General features: G+C 47.2%; 1 protein-coding gene across 1 annotated transcript in view; it reads right to left on the minus strand.

Moving 5' to 3' along the window:
- Hadh (hydroxyacyl-CoA dehydrogenase) overlaps nt 1-19612 on the minus strand; it is a 45028-nt gene that overhangs the window by 4410 nt on the left and 21006 nt on the right. The window contains exons 2-6 of the mRNA XM_031375531.1: nt 17771-17899; nt 13444-13601; nt 9955-10081; nt 5790-5879; nt 3313-3385 (exon numbers count right to left, since the gene is read on the minus strand). Of these exons, the coding sequence (XP_031231391.1) occupies nt 3313-3385; nt 5790-5879; nt 9955-10081; nt 13444-13601; nt 17771-17899 (577 nt within the window). The remainder of the gene's footprint in view (nt 1-3312; nt 3386-5789; nt 5880-9954; nt 10082-13443; nt 13602-17770; nt 17900-19612) is intronic.

Consider the following 19612-nt stretch of genomic DNA (forward strand, 5'->3'; position numbering starts at 1 on the left):
AAAAAAAAAAAAAAAAAAAAGCCACACAAAACTCTGCAGGCCTGGGGCTGGTGCCTGAGACCAGGACCTGCCACCACCACCCTGGAGTCCTTTTCTGGCTCTCTGGCACCACCTGCCGGCCAGTCTCGACATTACCAGCAGAAGCTCCAGCTCCAAGGAGAGGAGCCCTGCCAGAGACTCTCCTTCCTTGACAGATGACTGAATCCCCACTCGGTCTGTTGGGGTGAGCTGTTGGGGACATGAAGATGAGGACTATGACCATGCCCTAGAAAAGATGACAGCTGGAGAAGTCAGAGCTGTCATGCCATAGGGCAGGGAGGCAAACAGCCCTAGGGAGAGCTATCGGAGAGAACAACGATAGATTATGCCCAGTTTAGATAGACCTCAGGAACAGCAAGTAGGGAAAAGATGGAATGATGTATGTGGAGGCGATGGCAGAGTCTGAGGGTGAGGCGGAAGAGTTCCCAGCCAGGGTTTGCACACAAGTTACCGGAGAACTGCTTTACTTATGTTCAGCCAGAGTAAGCAGGGAGATTGGTGGTGGGCACTTTGTATGCGTGCCTAGGACACCCTACAGTGACTAGAAGGTAACTTCATGACATCCCAGGCTACCACAGCACAACCTTCCTAAGGAGAGCTGACCACATGCCCTTACTGCCCTACCAGAGTTGAGTGAGCTCACGATATGGACAGGAAGATGCTCTGCCTCCAGAGCTGGGACCTCACCGTACCCATCAGGCCTCCACCAGTCTGAAGCAAGGAAGCCAGGGACAGTACAGCTGCGAAAGGTACAGCGAAGGTCTACCACTGGAGGCCGTCAGAGGTCAGAAATACAGTGAGCCTCCATGACTTGTTCTACACAGGGTGTGAGAGGTGTAGTGGGCACTCAGGGTATTTGGCAGCTGCTCAGCTCTCTGAACCCTTGCGTAAACAGTCTCCCAGACATCCTTCTACCATCAGATGGCTCTACCATCAAAACAACACTTACTAAACTACAGGGACAGACAGACAGACAAAAGACAGATGGACAGACAGACACAGAGAGAGAGAGAGAGAGAGAGAGAGAGAGAGAGAGAGAGAGAGAGAGAGAGAGAGAGAATCAATAGCACAGGACAGAAAAATTCTCCCCAAGGGAGCTAGGAAAGAAAGCCAGAGTACCAGCAGAGGCCAGGCCCCAGCCAGGAACATGGACAGAAACCGGAAGCAGGGTCTCCCCCACTTTCTTGGTGAGTGTGGTGTCGGAGACAGAACTGAGAAAACATGTAATAACCAGGACAGCTACATGGCCAAGACTCAGTATGGCAGCCTGGTAGAAGGAGGCGGGGCTGAGAGAGAAGAGGAACACCGTTAACAGCACGGGATCAAAGGTGACAGATGGCAACCAAGAGTGGGGGCATCTAAAGGCTTCAATGAAAATGCAGAGCCCAGAATGGGCATGCGTCTAAGCACTCCTCAGAGCTGGCCAACTGAATACCAAGTGACAAAGAGATGTTATTAGAGGACATTATACTGGAGTTCAGACCACAGTGTGAAATGCTGCAAACGCACCCACATGACACTTAGCAACTCCAGGACAGACAGATGTTCTGACAAAAACAGAAAGCTAAAAAAACCAAGAAAGGCCACAGGACCAGCAATGACAGGCCACCCAGAGAAACAACAAGAGCAAACTGAAAGCATCCCCTGGAGCCAGGTCCTGCCTTCCCTGAGGCAGCATAGAAGGTGGCTAGTAATGCCAAGGGCAATGGACATGAAGAAAGAGTTTTCAACTTAGCACCAGATACTCAGAGTGGTATCAAAGGACAGGGTGTTTCAGAGAGAAAACCACCATGAAGAGGTGCTACATTCTGAAACATTACATTTATGAGAGGGAAGGAGAGAGAGGGAGAGGGAGAGGGAGGAAGAGGGAGATAGGAGAGAGAGAGAGAGAACTCAAATGGTTTTCAAGGTAGGTCAAAATGCTACAGACTTCCTTTCTCTGAGGTGTAATCGGACAAGTTTGTTGAAGATAAACACAGAAGTGTTGGTTTGATCTTGGAGTAAAAGCAGGCAACAGCTTCCTTATGCACAGAGGCCAGTTTACTGTGTAAAGCCAGCTTGGAGGAGGCAAGCGTGCTTTCATCTGCTGGGAAGAGCTGGTGCAAAGGCCCTGTTTGCAGAACGGCATTCTTGAGAGTGTTTGTAAACGAAGTCACCAGCCGTGGCGATTGCATTTACTAGGTCCCTGCAGCTTGCTGGCCTTCAGAGTAGACATCACACTCGCCCCTCAGACATGCAGAGTCAGGCAGGGAGAAAGTGCATCCATCCTCCCATCCCATGGACCATGTCCTGAGGGTTCTGTTTCTAAAGCCCACAAAGTCATTCTTCGTCAGCCTTAGAAGAGATATTGGAGGGCCAGGCAGATGGATCAGCAGGTAAAAGCACGTGCCATGCAAGCCTGGAGACCTGGGTTTGACCCCCCAGAACCTGGACAAAGATGGGCGAGAACTGACCTCACAAAGCTGTCTTCTCATCTCCACACATGCGCCATGTCATGATATCCAGATATGTATGAGACACATGCACATGCACACATACACACACGTACAAGTACACACATGTGCGTGCACGCATATACACACACACACGCACACATACACACACGTACAAGTACACACATGTGCGCATACACACACACATACACACACGTACAAGTACACACATGTGCGCACGTGCACACACACAATTTTTTTAAGAGAAGGAGTACATTTCGGATCATGAGGTGTAAATGAGTGCTTCCTGATATTTGTCGATCTGGACAACGCCTTCATCATGCATTATCCCTGCCATTCATTTCCCATATCCTGGTCATTTTTCCATTACTAGAAAGTAGTAAACGCTTACTATTTGTAGTGTGTGTGTGTGAGTGTGCGTGTGCATGAGCATAAGCTAATAAGAAGATTTCAGATCCCCTGGGGCTGGAGTTACAGGTACATGTGAGTTGCCCTTGGGTCCTATGGAAGAGCAGTGCACATCTCAACAGCTGAGTCACACCCCCATCAACCCCCCATGCAGTAAACTTTTAACTAATGGCAGAGGTCCAGAGGTGGAGATGTGCAGCATTGATGAAGTTGCTGCTGGATTACGTCAGAGGCTCATAGGGAGGTCTGGGACCCTGGGAACCCAGTGACAAAAATTCCTAAGGCCAGGGCAGAGCTGAGCTTAGTCCTGCAGAGATAGAAGGCAGAAACCCCCTTCCTGGCCTCTGCACAGCCCATCCCTCCTGTGCACAGCCCGAGAGCTGCAGGCCTTCGACCGGCCTAGGACAGGTACCTCGCTCGTGCAGCCTGATAGCTTCTATGAGGTATGGCACCAAGAGACGGTTCACGATAAAGCCAGGAGTGTCCTGTTAAGGGAAGAGAAAGACAAGTGACTTCATTAAGCTTTACCTTCCATTCGGTACGAACCTCTCCTTCTTACCCGGGATTCCGATGCTAGGCTTCGGTCATCCACACCTCCGAAATGTGCTGTGACATCCCTTACTCCGTCTTGTAAGGCGTCTTCCCTCTCCTTCCCTCCACTTCCCTCTCAGGAGTCGCTCCAGTCTTACGTACTCCTCCAAGAAGCGCCATTGCCCAGGTTCTCTGGAGCCACCCCTGGGACATCTGTGCATTTCAGAGCTAACTCAACCACAGGCCACACAAACTGGCCACCGTGGCAAAAGGGACTAAATGGCCCTTCATTTCAGCATACTGTCTCCACAGGGCAGAGATGCCCAGCAGTTCTAGCCAGACCTCACAGCCTTTCTGTTCTCACCAACACTGCCCTGGCCAGAGTTTGACATGTAAGTCATCCGTGACTTTTTTGGTTGTGATATCTCACCGTTGTGGTTGATGCCACATGTTTGCTTTCTAAAACATTCCAAAGTTTGAATTTAGTATTATACTGAATCCTCAAAACAAACAAACAAAACCAACAAAACAAAGCAAAAACCCAAGCATACTTCTCATTAGCTCTCTGAACAAGCCATCTGGCTATTCAGGGCCCAGTAGCTAAAGAGAGCTGACTCGGGGGGGGGGGGGGGCGCTGGAGAGATGGCTCAGCGGGTAAGAGCACTGACTGCTCTTCCGAAGGTCCTGAGTTCGGATCCCAGCAACCACATGGTGGCTCACAACCACCCGTAATGAGACTGGATGCCCTCTTCTGGTGCATCTGAAGACAGCTACAGTGAATTATGCCAGAGGGAGCAGGGCTGGCAGAGGTCCTGAGTTCAATTCCCAGCAGCCACACACATGATGGCTCATGGCCATCTGTACAGCTAGAGTGTATTCATATACATAAAATAAATCTTTTTTAAAATTTTTTTAAATTTTGTTGTTTTTTTTTTTTATAAAGTAGTTTTAAGCTACCATGTAGGTGCTAAGAATTGAACCTGTGTCCTCTGGAAGAGCAGAGGGTACTCCTAACTGCCAAGTCATCTCTCCAGCACATTGTTCTGTTTTGTTTGTTTGTTTGGTTTGTTTATTGAGACAGAACCTCCCTATGTCCTGTTTCGTGATGTCTTTGTAAACTCACCTTGTACATCAGCTAGCCTCAAACTCAGAGACCCCCATGCCTCTGCCTGCCAAGTGCTGAGATTAAAGGAGTACCGGTCCAACCTGCAGCCTGTTTTTTTTTTATACATTTATTTATTTATTTTAGATTTATTTATTATATGTAAGTATATATGTAAGTACGCTCTAGCTGTCTTCAGACACCCCAGAAGAGGGCGTCAGATCTCATTATGGGTGGTTGTGAGCCACCATGTGGTTGCTGGGATTTGAACTCAGGACCTTCAGAAGAGCAGTCAGTTCTCTTAACTGCTGAGCCATCTCTCCAGCCCCAATAAAATAAATCTTTAAAAAAAAAAAAGAGAGAGAGAGAGCTGACTCATGTGCTTGGTCCACTAGTCAGGAAGGTAGTCTCCTTTAAAAACAAAACAAAACAAAACAAAACCCCACCTAGTTTTGTTCTTTTAAACCACCTGAATATTTTAGTTTAGTCACACCAGGGGTTTGTTACCCTTGTGTTCTCCCACTGATTCTCCGTTAAGGTAGAAAACAGTAATCATACTACAAAGCATAAGAAGGTAGGAGAGCTTGGGTGGGGGTGGGGGAGGAACTGCCCAAAGCTGTGTTTCTCCTGAACCCGCTCATTCATCAGAGCATCGAACAGCAAGTTTAGGGCCAAGGCGGTCTCATCAGAGAACGAAAGAACCTGTGTGTGCGATCCTGAGTGAGGCCTTCTGGGAGCCTCTCTGAGTTAGTTATTCTAGCTTTTGAGGAGAGATTTCCAGATAATATAGCAGTCACAAAGAACAAGGGTCAGAAACGCTGCTGTAACAGACAGTAGATATAGCTATATACTGTGTAACAAAATATTCCTGTTAGGGAGAGAGGGCATCTGTACCAGCCGCCCAGGAGAGAGTTCAAGTCACAGCCATCCCAAGGCTGTACAGCATGTCACATGTTTTAGATCCAGCAGGGGGATCTACAGTGTTTCCAGATGTTTGCAGCAGGACACACCCAACTCTGTGTAGTTCATTACTTGAAAATACACAGTAGCATTACTGGTTGATGTGTTTATTAGAGTGCACTTTTCACCAGAGCTCCACTGATGCTGGCATCATTCCCTCCCACCCCACCCCCTACCCCGAAGCTCTCGAGTTGCAAGCCAAGTTAGGGTTTCACCTGCCCCACCTTCACAGTTACCTGCCTTGGGTATTTTACTATAGCAATGGAAAACAGACACAAACGTTACCCACACTTTACCTTGCAAGAGACGGGATGCTTTCCTAAGGTTTTACAAAAGTCGACCAGAGATTCAAATGTCTTCTGGCTGGTCATTGGTGTTTTAATGACCTGGAAATGCAAAGCAGGGGATCATGATGGGAGGGAACAGAGAAGCAGAATGGTACAAGGAAACTGAATCGAAGGATCTACACACACACACACACACACACACACACACAATGCCTTTAGTTTTAGCACAGTAGGTGTCTCAAGCCAGAAGCAAACTGTTGATGCAAAAGTCCATGCATGGCACTGGAGTCAGCAGAATACACAAACCCAGGGTTAAAAATCAAATATGTGTTGCTGAGTAGGGTAAGGGAGTTTTCTGGGCATTTCCGTGGTCCAGATGTCTTAGAGGCAAATCCCAGCTGGACCACTTACTGGCCCTATTGGCATGGGACACTGGACATGTTTTGTGAAATTGAAGTGACATTAAAACCACTCTATCCACATCAAGGAGCTGAGTAAAGACAGACTGGGGTAACGTGCCAAGCATGGCGCCTAGCGGGAGAAGGAGCCCAGGAAACCCTAGCCCTCCTTCCTGTCATTGTTAATGGAAGCTGGTGCAGTGTGGTGTGTGGTATGTGTGTGTGTGTGTGTGTGTGTGTGTACAAGGTCTTGGGGAGGATGTGGGGAGGCTGTTCTTAAGGTTCTTTTCATAGAACCCACCTCTGCTGCAGATGAGGGGTGATGTGCCTAAGTCATAGCCATCAGGATTCCTAGTTGAATGCCCATCTCACTGTGCCACCTGCTCCCACACAGATGCCCCAGCTCTCAGGACCTCGGAGCAGGTTCCTTGGAGAGGAATGCTTTCACTTTTTGCCAGTAGGACCCAGGCAGTCCCCCAGTTGGGAGTACTAACAGCCCTCAATGCACAAAGGGCACAGCCGCTACCCAGCCGGAATCTAGAAGAGGTGGCACCAAGCACAACCCTCAAATCGTAGGTCTCAGGGACTTGTCAGAAACTGGATTTCGCTACATGGGAGAGCTCAGGGTGAATTACACGCACCACCTATGTACACAAAGATTTTAAATGCCAGTAATGAACATCAACTAGAGTCATAATGAGGAGTCTCAGCTTCTACTGACCGTCACCAGTGTCTCTATCCCTTCGGTGAAGTGAGGAACTAAGAAGTGTCCCGTGTAAGAAGACAAGCTAGGTCTGTGCGGAGAGGAAAGGAAAGACGTGAATAGCAAAGGAGAGCTCATAGCACAGCAGGGCTGGGGTATTCCACTGCAGGGAGCAGGTCGCTGGGAACAGAAACAAACCCAAAGGATGGGTAGATATGAAGAGTAAAGAACTAAAGTGACAATTTTGAAGTTCTGGTTTCTCTAAAAACCACAGGAATATTATATATGTGTGTGTATATATATATGTATATATATATATATATATCAATGACTATATATATGTGTGTGTATATGTGTGTATATATATATCAATGACTATATATATGTGTGTGTATATATGTGTGTATATATATATATATATATATATATACATACATATATGAATGAATGACGGTATTTTCATTTTAATCCTGGGTGTGGGGATACAGGGCTGCTTCCGAATGACTTCAGCAGCTGAGTATGATTTGCCTCATGCTCTAGTCAAGGCGTGGTTTTGCTAGCTACAGATAGTTTCGGCAATTGTGTGACATTTGGAACTTTTCAGAGGGTATAAAAATGCTAGGGCCCTGAGAGGTGCTGGTGGTTGTTGGGTCACTGGGGGTTGGTTGGGGGTTTGTTAGTCGTGCTTAAAGAAGGAAAGGGAAGACAGAATTAGATTCAGGGATCTTTATCTCTCTCCACTCTATCCTTCTGTGATGGGGGTGAAATGGGGGCAGAGGGAATAAAGGGTGTGAAAAAGAAGGACCCACAAAACAGCGAAGACCAGCTACACAGAACGGGCCAGAAACTCCCACGAACAGCGACCTTCAAACTCTTCTGAAGGATCCTACAGAGGCCTGTGTTAGATCCACAGCCAGGACAAAGGCTGCCAGCCTCGGATCTTCAAGTTTTGTAAGTAGGAGGGATGCATAAACATTCTTTCACTCAACAAAGGACAACGTGGCACAGATAAGCTACAGCTCCAAAGCAATTCTCGACTCCAGGGAAGGGAAGGACTCCTTGGCTCACTGCCCCCATTTATTTTGGTGCTCAGCACCAACAGCAGAAAAAAAAAACAAAAAACAAACAAACAAAAAAAAAAAAGCAAAGCCCAGCCTGGAGGGGGAGCTGGAAGCCACACACCCAAAGTATATGGGTTTCATTTACTACAACATCGGGAGGAGAGGAAAGGGGGCTGGGCCTGGGATGGGTTTTCACAGAAGTGGAATATGATCAAAACGCATCATATGAAATTCTCAGGAAACTAATAAAAATTAATTAAAAAACTATAAATACTCATTAGAACTGAACACTTTCCTAGAATATTTTCTAGAAAATGATAACATCTGCTAAGCATTATCTATTAACCAATACACTACATTTCTCAAGAAGACGAAGTGGAGAGGACTCTTGCTCTTCTCAGCAGCTCTACAGAATGAGTGCTGTGTGCAGAATGCAAACACGTGTCACCTGGTAACTAAAGCTGACAAATCACTAAGTGCTGAATGAATCTTCTCCCCTTCGCTGCTTGCTGCATAAAGGCAATCTGCATCTTCTACCTCCCATGACTCTTCTGCATCTTCTACCTCCCATGACTCTTCTGCATCTTCTACCTCCCATGACTCTTCTGCATCTTCTACCTCCCATGACTCTTCTGCATCTTCTACCTCCCATGACTCTTCTGCATCTTCTACCTCCCATGACTCTTCTGCATCTTCTACCTCCCATGACTCTTCTGCATCTTCTACCTCCCATGACTCTTCTGCATCTTCTACCTCCCATGACTCTTCTGCAACTTCTACTTCCCATGACTCTTCTGCATCTTCTACTTCCCATGACTCTTCACTGTTACTGCATCTTCTACCTCCCATGACTCTTCTTTCCACTGTTCACCTCCTTTATAAATATCTAAGTTATGTATATAGGTGTTTTGCTGGCCCATATGCCTGGCCCACATAGGCTAAAGACACTGTGGTATCCCTTGGGACTAGAGTTGCAGTCAACGGTCATGTGTGTGATGGGAATTGAACCCAGGTCCTTTGGAAGAGCAGTCAGTGCTCCTAACCACTGAGCCATCTCTCTAGCCCATTTTCTACTTCTTTAATAGCAGCCTAGAAGACCAGAGGAGCAAAGTCACAGAACAGGAAAATTCCTGCTGCAGACAGATTGAACCTGCCACTTGAGAGAAAGTGGATATGAAGCAGCCAGAACTGATAAAACACACTTATGGTGGGGATTGGCAGTGCGGGAGACAGAAGGCAAAGGGCTAACTGAGAAGGCAGCCATAAACAAGCCCCAGAGAGGTCCCAGCCAGTGTCTGGAGGTTTGCCTGGCTCCATAGCACAGCGTCCCCCACACTTCGCACGGCAATAACTCCACAGCCTCCGACCAAATGCTGCTTTAATGGCAGTCGCTCCCAGAGACCCTCTAATTAACCCCTATAAAGGACAAGCCGCCACTTGTCAAGTGCAAACTGTCTATCCGACTCCATCTCCCTCAACAGAGTTTCCCAGAAAGTGAGCAGAAGCAGTCCAAACAGGAAGGCTGGCAAGCCCTGCCTGGCCCTCCCCTTTACTAGTCGCAGCCTCTGAGGTCTGTAAGCTCAAGACAGCAGGAAGCTGCTTTCAATAGCTCTGATCACTGCAAGGAGCTGCGCCTTGCCGAGACAGTCATGAAGGACTGCTGCCTGGGACCAGAACTCACACCAGGAGTGACAGAGAAGCTAGAACCCCATGTCAGAGAACTGCACACCTCCAGCATGGAGCAAGCTGATATGAAGGTGGATGGGTCCCCCCCCCTCCCCCCGTCTCTCATCCCGTCCTCCTAGTCCGATGTCCCCTGTCAGCACTGCCATTGGCCCCAACACAAGCACATAAAGAAATAAAGTAGATTTGAGCAGCCTTTTCTTTCCTTCCTGAAGAGGACAATTGTGACAACAGAGATACAAAGGGGTTTTGTTTTGTTTTGTTTTTTGTATTGACCTTCCAGGTTCCAGTTAAGTTTCATGCAACGTAAGGAGCAGATGCCCACTGACCTCCACAAGCTTCATCATGGGGACGGGGTTGAAAAAGTGGAGGCCAGCAAACCGGTCTTGTCTGGTGGTGGCATTGGCTATGCTCGTGATCTGCAAAGAAGACGTGTTGCTGGCAAAGATGGTATGTCTGTGGAGAGAAGAAACGATGGAGAGCCAGAATGAGTCCCCCGCGAGCCCATGGTCAGCACCATAGCACTGTATCACTGTGATGCATGAGGGAGCTGTGTGCTGCAGATCTAACAGCACCCCCCACAGCTCCCCACATTCCCCTGAGGAAGTCAGTCAGAAGGTGCGTCTACAGAAGAGGCTGAGACCAAGCCATTGCATTTTTGTTTGTTTGTATGTCTGTTTATTTTGTTTTTCAAGACAGGCTCTCGGTATAGCCCTGGCTGTCCTGGAACTCACTCTGTAGACCAGGCTGCCCTCCTCAGAAATCTGCCTCCCTCTGCCTCCCAAGTGCTGGGATTAAAGGTGTGCACCACCACTGCCCGGTGGCAAGCGACTGCAATTTTATTTAAATCCCCACATCTTAAGTTACCAGTCTCCGAAGCATAATCTTCATCAGACTCTCCTGAATTTTTAAAAACTAAAGTTCTCTCGTCTACATGTATTAGTTAATTTTCACGATATGCGAAGGTAAGAAGAGGCGGCCGTTAGCGGGGGGACTACCAGATGCAGCATGATGTAGTGACCAGACACTTGAAACTATAAACAATCCTTGGAGAAAAAGGGCTGAGCCCTCGGGAGCACCGGGTAGTTCCCCCTCCAGTGCAGAGCTTTAACTTGGTCATTAGGCAAGAATGGAAATGAAAACACAAGCTTTGAACATGGCTGGAAGGGAAGTTTAGTCTCACAGACAACCCAGGAAAGGAGGGTGGGTGCGGACAGACACACACGACACATGCTCACAGACCTCTGCTTACAGGCTATCCTGATAAAACACTCCTGTCTTATTTTGTGTATATAGAACCTTAACTTATCAACTTGCAAATTTCATACTGACAGAGACCTAATCCAATTCTTTTCTTCTCAAAACGTAATTTGTTAAGACCAGAATAAAGTGAGGGTGCACATGGCACCAAGACAAATCCCGTTCCTACAGCGCCACCTTGTGGATAACTAACAAACCAGCAGGACGCCCTTTAGCACAGTTGGATCTGGTCCTAGCACCAAGGACAGTGGCTCTTATGGACCATACTCTCTATGGGGTTGCTGACCAAAGTTGGGGCCAGGCAGGAAGAAAACAGCTGGGGGGAAAAATCAGCAATTTGGAAAAGAGAGAAGCCTGGGGGTGTCCAAATACACATGTGTGCCTAGTACGTGAGTGGCTGAGGCAGGAGGAGTGTGGGAGGCTGTCACCGTGGACTACAGAAGACAGCCTCTGGGGAGTGTGTGTAGACTAAGTGGGTAGGTAGGTAAGGGACGAAGGTCTCCAAGGCCTTAGGACAGGAGAGCTGGCTTTCACGGCACTAGCAAGCTTTTCTCAACCTCGGGGGCAAGCTTTTTAAAAATCCAAGGTAGTAACAGGAAACGTCTTCAAAATTTCCTACCTCGAGACCCTTAAATCGCAGGTGGTAAACCTTGGGACATCCCAAGGTCAGACAGAGAAGAAGTGGTAAAGCTGGCCTAGCCTCATGACTGCCCCTTCCCCAACCTCTCCTTACCCTCAGCTGGCACAGGGAGAATCAGGGGTCGGAGGCTCACTGCCACTAGGTGACCTCGAATCAAGGCCAAACTGCTTAAGGAGAACAGTGAAGGTCAACGTGTAGGCTGTCCCTGGTTTGGTTGCCTTGCCAGGCTCTATGCTAACCCCAGTACCAGAGGGGTCCTCTTTGTCAGTTTCTGAAGGGCTCAATGCACATGACCAGCAGAGTGCTGTACAGGGGACAAGAAGGTCAGAGGGCCTCTGAGACACCAGGACATACACCTGAGGGTTTACAGCCCTGTAAGCTGATGTGCATGTGCTTCTTTCCTTCAGCCACAGGTCACCGGTGCTTCCCTAAGAAGTATTTTTGCTTGTAACTTTAGTCCATTTAGATCTAACCAAGAAGAGAAGTGTGGCCAAGTAGGTCATGGGCCATAGGCACAACACGTGGACATAATAAGCACATGCCAGTGAACTGGTCAGTCGTCATAATTGCCAAAAGCTAAGAGTCAAACATTAAGAGGCGGTCCTAGATTGTGACCCTACAGTGTCACCTATGTACGATCTTACAAGCCTGGCCACCCCTCCACGAACCCAATGTGGCTGTTTTCCTCCCCAGGAAGCCTCGTGAAGGTTCAGTGTTCACTGAATGCCCTCAAGGGGGTTGCAGTTAAACCCCAATAAAATTGAAAACAGAGAAGTGTCAAAAATGGCTCAAAGATGCTTGCCTTCAATCAAACCATTCTGTCTGGTCCACTCTGAATTCCTAGCAGGCATTTATTTAAGAATTTTTCGGCTGCAGGAAACACACAGGTGTGACATTGGGCAGATCTTCCATATAACCATGGCGAGTTATACCCCTCATGCAGACAAGGATCAGAGGTTATGGAGTTTTTGTGGGTCTAGGAGCCATGGAGCTGTGGTGAGCCAGCCCAGCGCAAGAAGGGGGTTGAGGCATGTCTAAACTCTGGGAAGCTCATCCTGAGCTTGGCAGGGGTAGGATCACTCCTCCCCTCTGTTAGGCCTGTGGGTATCCCAGTGCACATAGCTCTGTACCCTCATGTTTGCCCCTGGCAGAAGGTCACACAGCCCAGTAACCAGGTTAAACTTCCTCTTGCCTTATAAGGTCATGTCAGGCAGCACCTGGAATTTCTCCTTATGGAAATGAGGCATCCCCATTTGGGAGGAGTTCTGGCCCAGGCCAATGATGTAGACGTACCCCAAAAGCAGCTACTTGCTCCCCAAAGTTTTAAGTAGCCTTTGCTCCCCACTGTCCCACTGAAGCTGCCTCCAGAGAGCCTGTTCTCACTGTGCCTACCGCTGCCTGAGGTCTCTTTTGCTCTGCCCCTCTCGAGATCCACAATGGCAGAGGTTTGAATGAAAATAGCCCCCGTATACCCATAGAGAGTGGATTATTGGAGGTGCGGCCTTACTGGAGTAAGTGTGGCCTTAGAGGAGGAAGTATGTCAAAGCCCACTTGAAGGGGTGGGCTTTGAGGTCTCAGATGGTCAAGCCAGGCCTAGTGGCTCCTTCTTCCTGCTGTCCGAAGATCCTGACATAGAACTCTCGGGAACCCCTGTAGCACCACATGCTTGTGTGTCACCATGCTTCCCAGTATGATGCAAATGGACCAACCCTCTGAACTGTAAGCCAGCCCCGAACAAAAATTTCCCTTTACCGGAACTATCACGGCCATGGTGCCTCTGCACAGCAATGGAAGCCCTAACTAAGACAGAGGTGTTAGGTGGCAGAGAGGCGGGCCTACTGTCAGGAAGGGAGGTTCAAGAGCTAGAGAAAGAACTTTCAGAAGCCACCCCCCCCCCCAAAAAAAATCAGTTATATACTCTGCAGCGAACTTGTCCAGCCTCTGGAACAACTCATTCTTCAATTTCAGGTTCTCCACAATGGCTTCCACCACCAGGTCTGTGCTGTGCACCACGGACGCTGCGTCAGTGCTGGTTGAAAGGCAGCTCAGGGTCTTCTCCACAAATTCATCCCCAGCCTGGGCAGACAAGAAGGAGAAGAGAATGTTCACTGGGCCCTACAGGCAAGGGCGACAGGCCCTGCTGAGTCAGGAGAGAGAGAGGCCTGAGAGACACCCAACAGAAGTCCCTGCGACCCGAGACAGGAAAACTTCCACCTCCCCGTGGAGAGACAAGAGCATCCTGTGCATCTAGGTACCAGGGCACAGGCTAGCTTGCAGACGAACCCAATAGTAATGGCCGTTTGTTTACTTGGGGGGAGGGAACAGAGTGAATCGTTGCTGCTTAATGAATACAGTTTCTGGTCAAAATCATAAAACACCATTAGAATACTGCACACGCAAATATAACCGATGTCACCGAATTTAAAAGTGCTGAAAGCGGAGGCAAGAGAGTGTAATAGAGCAAATAGGATCAAAATGCACTATGTGTGTCTGTGTACAAAAATATCATAACGGAATGTAGAACTCATCATACACGCTAATAAAACACTAAGTGGCTAAAATGTCAAGTCTTAAGTTGTATATATAATATAATCCACAATAAAAACTGTAAGGCAGTTGGAGGCGAGAGGTCCTTACCACAGAGAAACACCGGGAGAAGCAGGAATGTTAATCACTGATGTGATGTCTCCTCAGTGGAGGAGATAACATCAAATACCTGCATTCCATCCAGAAACCTGAGAGTGGATGTGGTTATGGCCTGGAGAGCTTTCCCCGCATCCGTGGAAGCCGACCTCACCCAGCTTTTGCTATAGAGGCAGACCTCAACCAAATTCCCCAGACTCTTCCCTCCCTAGACCATTACCCACCCTTAGGGGAGATGTCACACATACGTGACAGCCCGCTGACCTCTATGCTAGCGTCAGGGACCTCCCTAGATTCTAGGACTTTGGCCATAGAGCCCACCCTCCTGGTCACATGTACGTTGTGAAAGAGTTTGTATGTAGTCACATCTTAAGCTTTATTATGCACCTGGTATCAGGCTGCTTGTTGCCTGGAAATCTCCCTAGATGGTTTTAAGTATGCTCACAATGAACCACCTGGCATTGGACTCCCCAAAGTCTCCTCCGGGTTGACAAAGTCAGTCAGTCTACCCTGGTTTGCTTATCTCTTCTCAGGGATCGCTTCCCTGTCTGACACCTGGAGAGATTCCCTCAGGCAATTACATATACTACTGTGGAAGCCTCACGTAAAATAGGAAAAGGCAGCTTATCAACAGATGGTTTAATGGATGGCAGTTTTCAAAAGATATAAAAATTGCCAATAAAAGTGTTTTTTTTTAAATGGTTTTAAAAGTCTATCCTATCCCAGTCAAAATGGCCACCACCAAGAAAACAAATGATGAGTTTGTGGGAAAGGGGGGACCATTATATCCTGCCGGAAGACAGTATGGAGTTTCCTCACAAATACCGGATACAGAACTGCAATGAACGATTCTAAGGGAACATAGTACAGAGATCCTTGCATATCCACATTTACCACTGCATTAGTCATAGTAGCTACAAAATGCAACCAGTCTAGATGCCCATCAACGGATGGATGGAGAAGGAAAGACGTGGTTCACGTAAACACAAGAAATAAAATTGAAATCATTACACTTGGAGGAAGATGTGTACAACTGGGGATCATTATGTTAAGTGAAATAAGCTGGACTCAGAAAAATAAATGTCATGTTTTCTCTTATATTTGAACTCAAGATCTCTCTCTCTCTCTCTCTCTCTCTCTCTCTCTCTCTCTCTCTGTGTGTGTGTGTGTGTGAAAGAGCACTGCAGGAAGGGTGGAGAACCTTAAGGGGATGGGTAGGAAAAGACAATAATGGAACACATGTGGTATCAAAGTAGAAGGAGGCGCTGGGAGGTAGCAGGGAACCAAAAGAGGAGGAGGTGTATTGGAGAAATGATGTACGAGTATGAAAATGTCATTATGAAATCCATTTCTTTGTATGCTAACTATGATGCCTGTCTTGCCAACTTAACAGAACTTGGTATCAAGTAGGAGCAAGCCTATGGGCGTGCCCGTGAGGGACTATCTAGATTAGGTTAAGTGAGTAGGAAAGACCCATCGTCATGGGTGGTGCCCTTCCTTGGTCTAGGGTCCCTTACTAAATAAAAGAAGAAAGCAAGCTAAGTATGAGCTTTTGTGGCTCTCTGCTTCTTGACTGTGGGCCAGCATGACCATCTAGTCTCCTGCTGTCCTGCCTTCTCCATCCATGGCTATGACTTCTCCACTGTCATGGAGTGGTTCTCTTGAACTATTATTGTAAGGCCTATTGTGTTTTCGGTTTAGAGATCTAGAAAACAAAAAACATCTCTAACCTGTAAGCCCCCCACGTACCCAAGGACACGTAACTAATCTTGGAGGCTGTCATTTATGTAAGTTAACAAGCCGGGTGTTTTTGCTCTTGTGAACAAGCTTGGCCGCCCCAACTGCATGGGATGTGCTTGCTCACACACAGGTGGGAGGTATACAGGCAGGAAGTAAACATCAGGATGCATGCTTGCTCTGGGTTGGATGAAGGTGGGAAATACACGGCCTTCTGGGGTTTGTCTTTATAAGCCCCTGGGACTTTAGTCTGGGGAATCCCGGGTATGGACCTGAACAGTATCCAGGATCCTGGCCAGTGTTTAATAAAGTTTGCTTCAAATTTGGCTCAAAAAATGTGGTATTGGAGCCAGGCGGTGGTGGTGCATACCTTTAATCCCAGCACTTGGGAGGCAGAGGCAGATGGATTTCTGAGTTCGAGGCCAGCCTGGTCTACAGAGTGAGTTCCAGAACAGCCAGGGCTACACAGAGAAACCCTGTCTTGAAAAACCAAAAAAAAAAAAAAAAAAAAAAAAAAAAATGTGGTATTGGTCTTATTGGCCTGGCAGGATTAACACAATAAGACAGCATAAAGACTTCTTCTTTTTTTTTAAAGATTTATTTATTATTACAAATAAGCCGTCTTCAGACAGCACCAGAAGAGGGCGTTACATTACGGATGGTTGTGAGCCACTATGTGGTTGCTGGGATTTGAACTCCAGACCTTTGGAAGAGCAGTTAGTGCTCTTAACCGTTGAGCCATCTCTCCAGCCCGCATAAAGACTTCTTATATCATATTTATTCAGTTATTTTATTATAGCAACAAGAAAAATAACTAATGTGTTTAACTTTAAAAATAAGTGAAAATTAAATTTAAATTAGGGGGGAAAAGGGCAAATATCCTATTTGGATTCTACCTGTATATGGAGAAACATTCAGTCTTAAGCAACTTTTATCAGGACGACAACAGAAATAAAAATTCAAATGAGTGACTTATGCAGTATTTCTAATTAATGTGAATGCCAGTGACATATCAAGTTCCAACAAGAAAAACTAGTAAACAAAAGACCCCATCTTTCACGGTGTTCCATTTTTTTCTGCTCAGAAAACTGAGAACAATTGGCCCTAGATGTGCCCACACAACCAAAAGCTTTTCTCTAAATACAGTGTATTTAGTGAAGCATTTCAGTTTTTACCTTACAAATCCCCAAAGTAGCTTCCTGTTTCATTCTCGCCTCTCTTTTTGGCAGAATAAACATTCCTTGATTTCTCACCCTTACATCAAGCTCAGTGGCACAAACATGATGTTAGAGCCTCCCCAGGAGCAAAATGGTTGACTCCTGCTTTCTAATGGCCCCAAACAGAGTATTTAGGGGCAAGTGACACTGGTCTAAACCAGTGGGTCGTGACCCTCTGGGGGTCAAATGACCCTTTCCCAGGGGTCACATGTCCAATATCCTGCATCTCAGATAAGTACAGTATGACTCACAACAGCAGCAAAATCACAGTTATGAAGTAGCAACAGAAATAATTTTGTGGTCAAGGGTCACCCCAACATGACTCTACCTATATATGTAATACTTGCATTAAAGGGCCAGTGGAAGGATGAGAAACACTTGTAAAAACAGTTATGACTTTTACACAATCAATTAGACACAAGCACACAAGAAGGTGAAGCCATACGCGCAGACACTCATGCACACACACACCCACACACCCACACACCCACACCCCCCCCCCACAAAGATGGAGCCATCAGAGGACAGGCCGCACGTGCAGTCACTCATGCACACACACACCCCCACCCCCACACCCCTACACACACACCCACACACACACCGTTGGAGCCATCAGAGGACAGGCCTTAGAAACTGATAAGAACTTACCTTCGGGTTTTCTGTGAATTTCTTCTTTGCCATTCTCTTCAGGCTTTCCTCAATCCCCTTCTTGGATTTTGCCAGGATGTCTTCCGTTTGATCCACCAATACTACGGTATGACCAGTTGCTGCAGCTACCTAAAAAAAAAAAAAAAAATTTTTTTTAAGAAAAAAGAAAAGGAAGCCGGGCGGTGGTGGCACTTGTCTTTAATCCCAGCACTTGGGAGGCAGAGGCAGGAGGATTTCTAAGGTGAAGGCCAGTCTGGTCTACAGAGTGAGTTCCAGGATAGCCAGGGCTACAGAGAAACCCTGTCTTGTAAAAAAAAAAAAAAGGAATCGGTTTCATATTTCACATGGCTTCACTACTATTCCACTTAAAATAGCTCATGAACATAAGTATCAGCCAATGTCAGACACGTGCTTCTTGTCTGAGATAGTCCTAAATCACACAACAGATTCTCACGTAACACACCTCTTTTCGGGGCCCTTAAAGCAGAAGTAGGTGAAACTTAAAATTCTAATCGCCAGGTCAATAAAGATCTCATCTCCAAGAGCTATTTAATGACAAAACTTAAAGAAGAGCAGAGTCAATGACAATTAACCAGTTTCCGGGGGCAAAGGGGATTCCACATTTCCTGCCTTCTCACTCCCCCATGGGTGGGTGATGTCCCTGAGGCACAGGTATATGGAGTGAAGCTGGGTCCCAAGTCCACAAACAACTAGCCTGGTTTCTACACTGTCAGGGTCAAGTCAACTCCTTTTGCCAGTCTGCCAAAAGCCCCAGCAAGGACTACAGAACAGGGAGTTTGTCAAAAAAAAAAAAAAAAAAAAAAAAAAACCCGAACTATTGAGTCGCCTATAAACAAATGTGACTCAATTCAAGGCAGGAGCAGAAGGACACACCCAACCTACAGCAGACACAATGTGACAGCCAGCCCTGAGGAGAGGCTCCAGGAAGCCTGAGTACTCCCTAGAGCCACTGCTTTAGGACAGGTGGGCACTGGTGGTGTGGAGAGAGGGGCAGGCTAGCTGCAGATCTGCCCAAGAAGTAAGAAAGTGAAAAACACTGTTATCATGTGATATTCTTGAAGCCAAGCAGCTAAACCTCAGAGCAGAAAACACAGAGAGAACGAGATAGAACCAGATGAGCAATGAGAGCCAACAGGTGCAAATCCGGAAGCAAGATTTCCAATGACGCATCAAGTTTGAAATGTTGAAACGTAAGCTTAAAATGACCGCTACACCTAGGGCTTCTCCCACTCAGTGGTACAGGTCAGAGCCTGCCCGGCCTGGGGGCAGCGTCAGCATCCCAGTATCTGGGAAACAAAGAATGAGAAAGCTGCTGAGACAGGAGAACTGACAGATCAGGGTGATGGGGGTTGGGGGTGGGGCAATAAGGCCACATCATCCTGATAAGGGACAGAAGCACACAGTGACCCCGGCTGTCAGCCTAAGGCCAAACCATTTTCCCAAGCAGAACACCTGAGGACCCAGGCCAGTGTTTCTCCAGCAAGCCAAAGCCAAGAGTCAACAACTCTGACTGTACACAAATCTAAGTCTCCAATTCAGTAAGTTCGAGGTGACCAAGGCAAGAACAACTTTAGAAACAGTACAGAAGGGATTGACCACAGCAGACCCGGGTCTCCTGCCTTTAGGGAGGCTGCTTGCGAAGCTCACCCTGGGCTGACCTCTGGCACTTGGGTTTGGAGCAAGTTCTCGTCATTTTCTGATAGTGCAGCTTCCGCTGCTGCAGGCTCTCCCAAGACAGTGCAATGTTGGCATGTGTGGGAATCAGATGATATCATGGTCATCCCTCGGATGATATCATGGTTATGCCTCAGTAAAATGCCT

The sequence above is a fragment of the Mastomys coucha genome, unplaced genomic scaffold, assembly GCF_008632895.1.
Source record: "Mastomys coucha isolate ucsf_1 unplaced genomic scaffold, UCSF_Mcou_1 pScaffold16, whole genome shotgun sequence".
In the NCBI taxonomy this organism is placed as follows: Eukaryota; Metazoa; Chordata; class Mammalia; order Rodentia; family Muridae; genus Mastomys; species Mastomys coucha.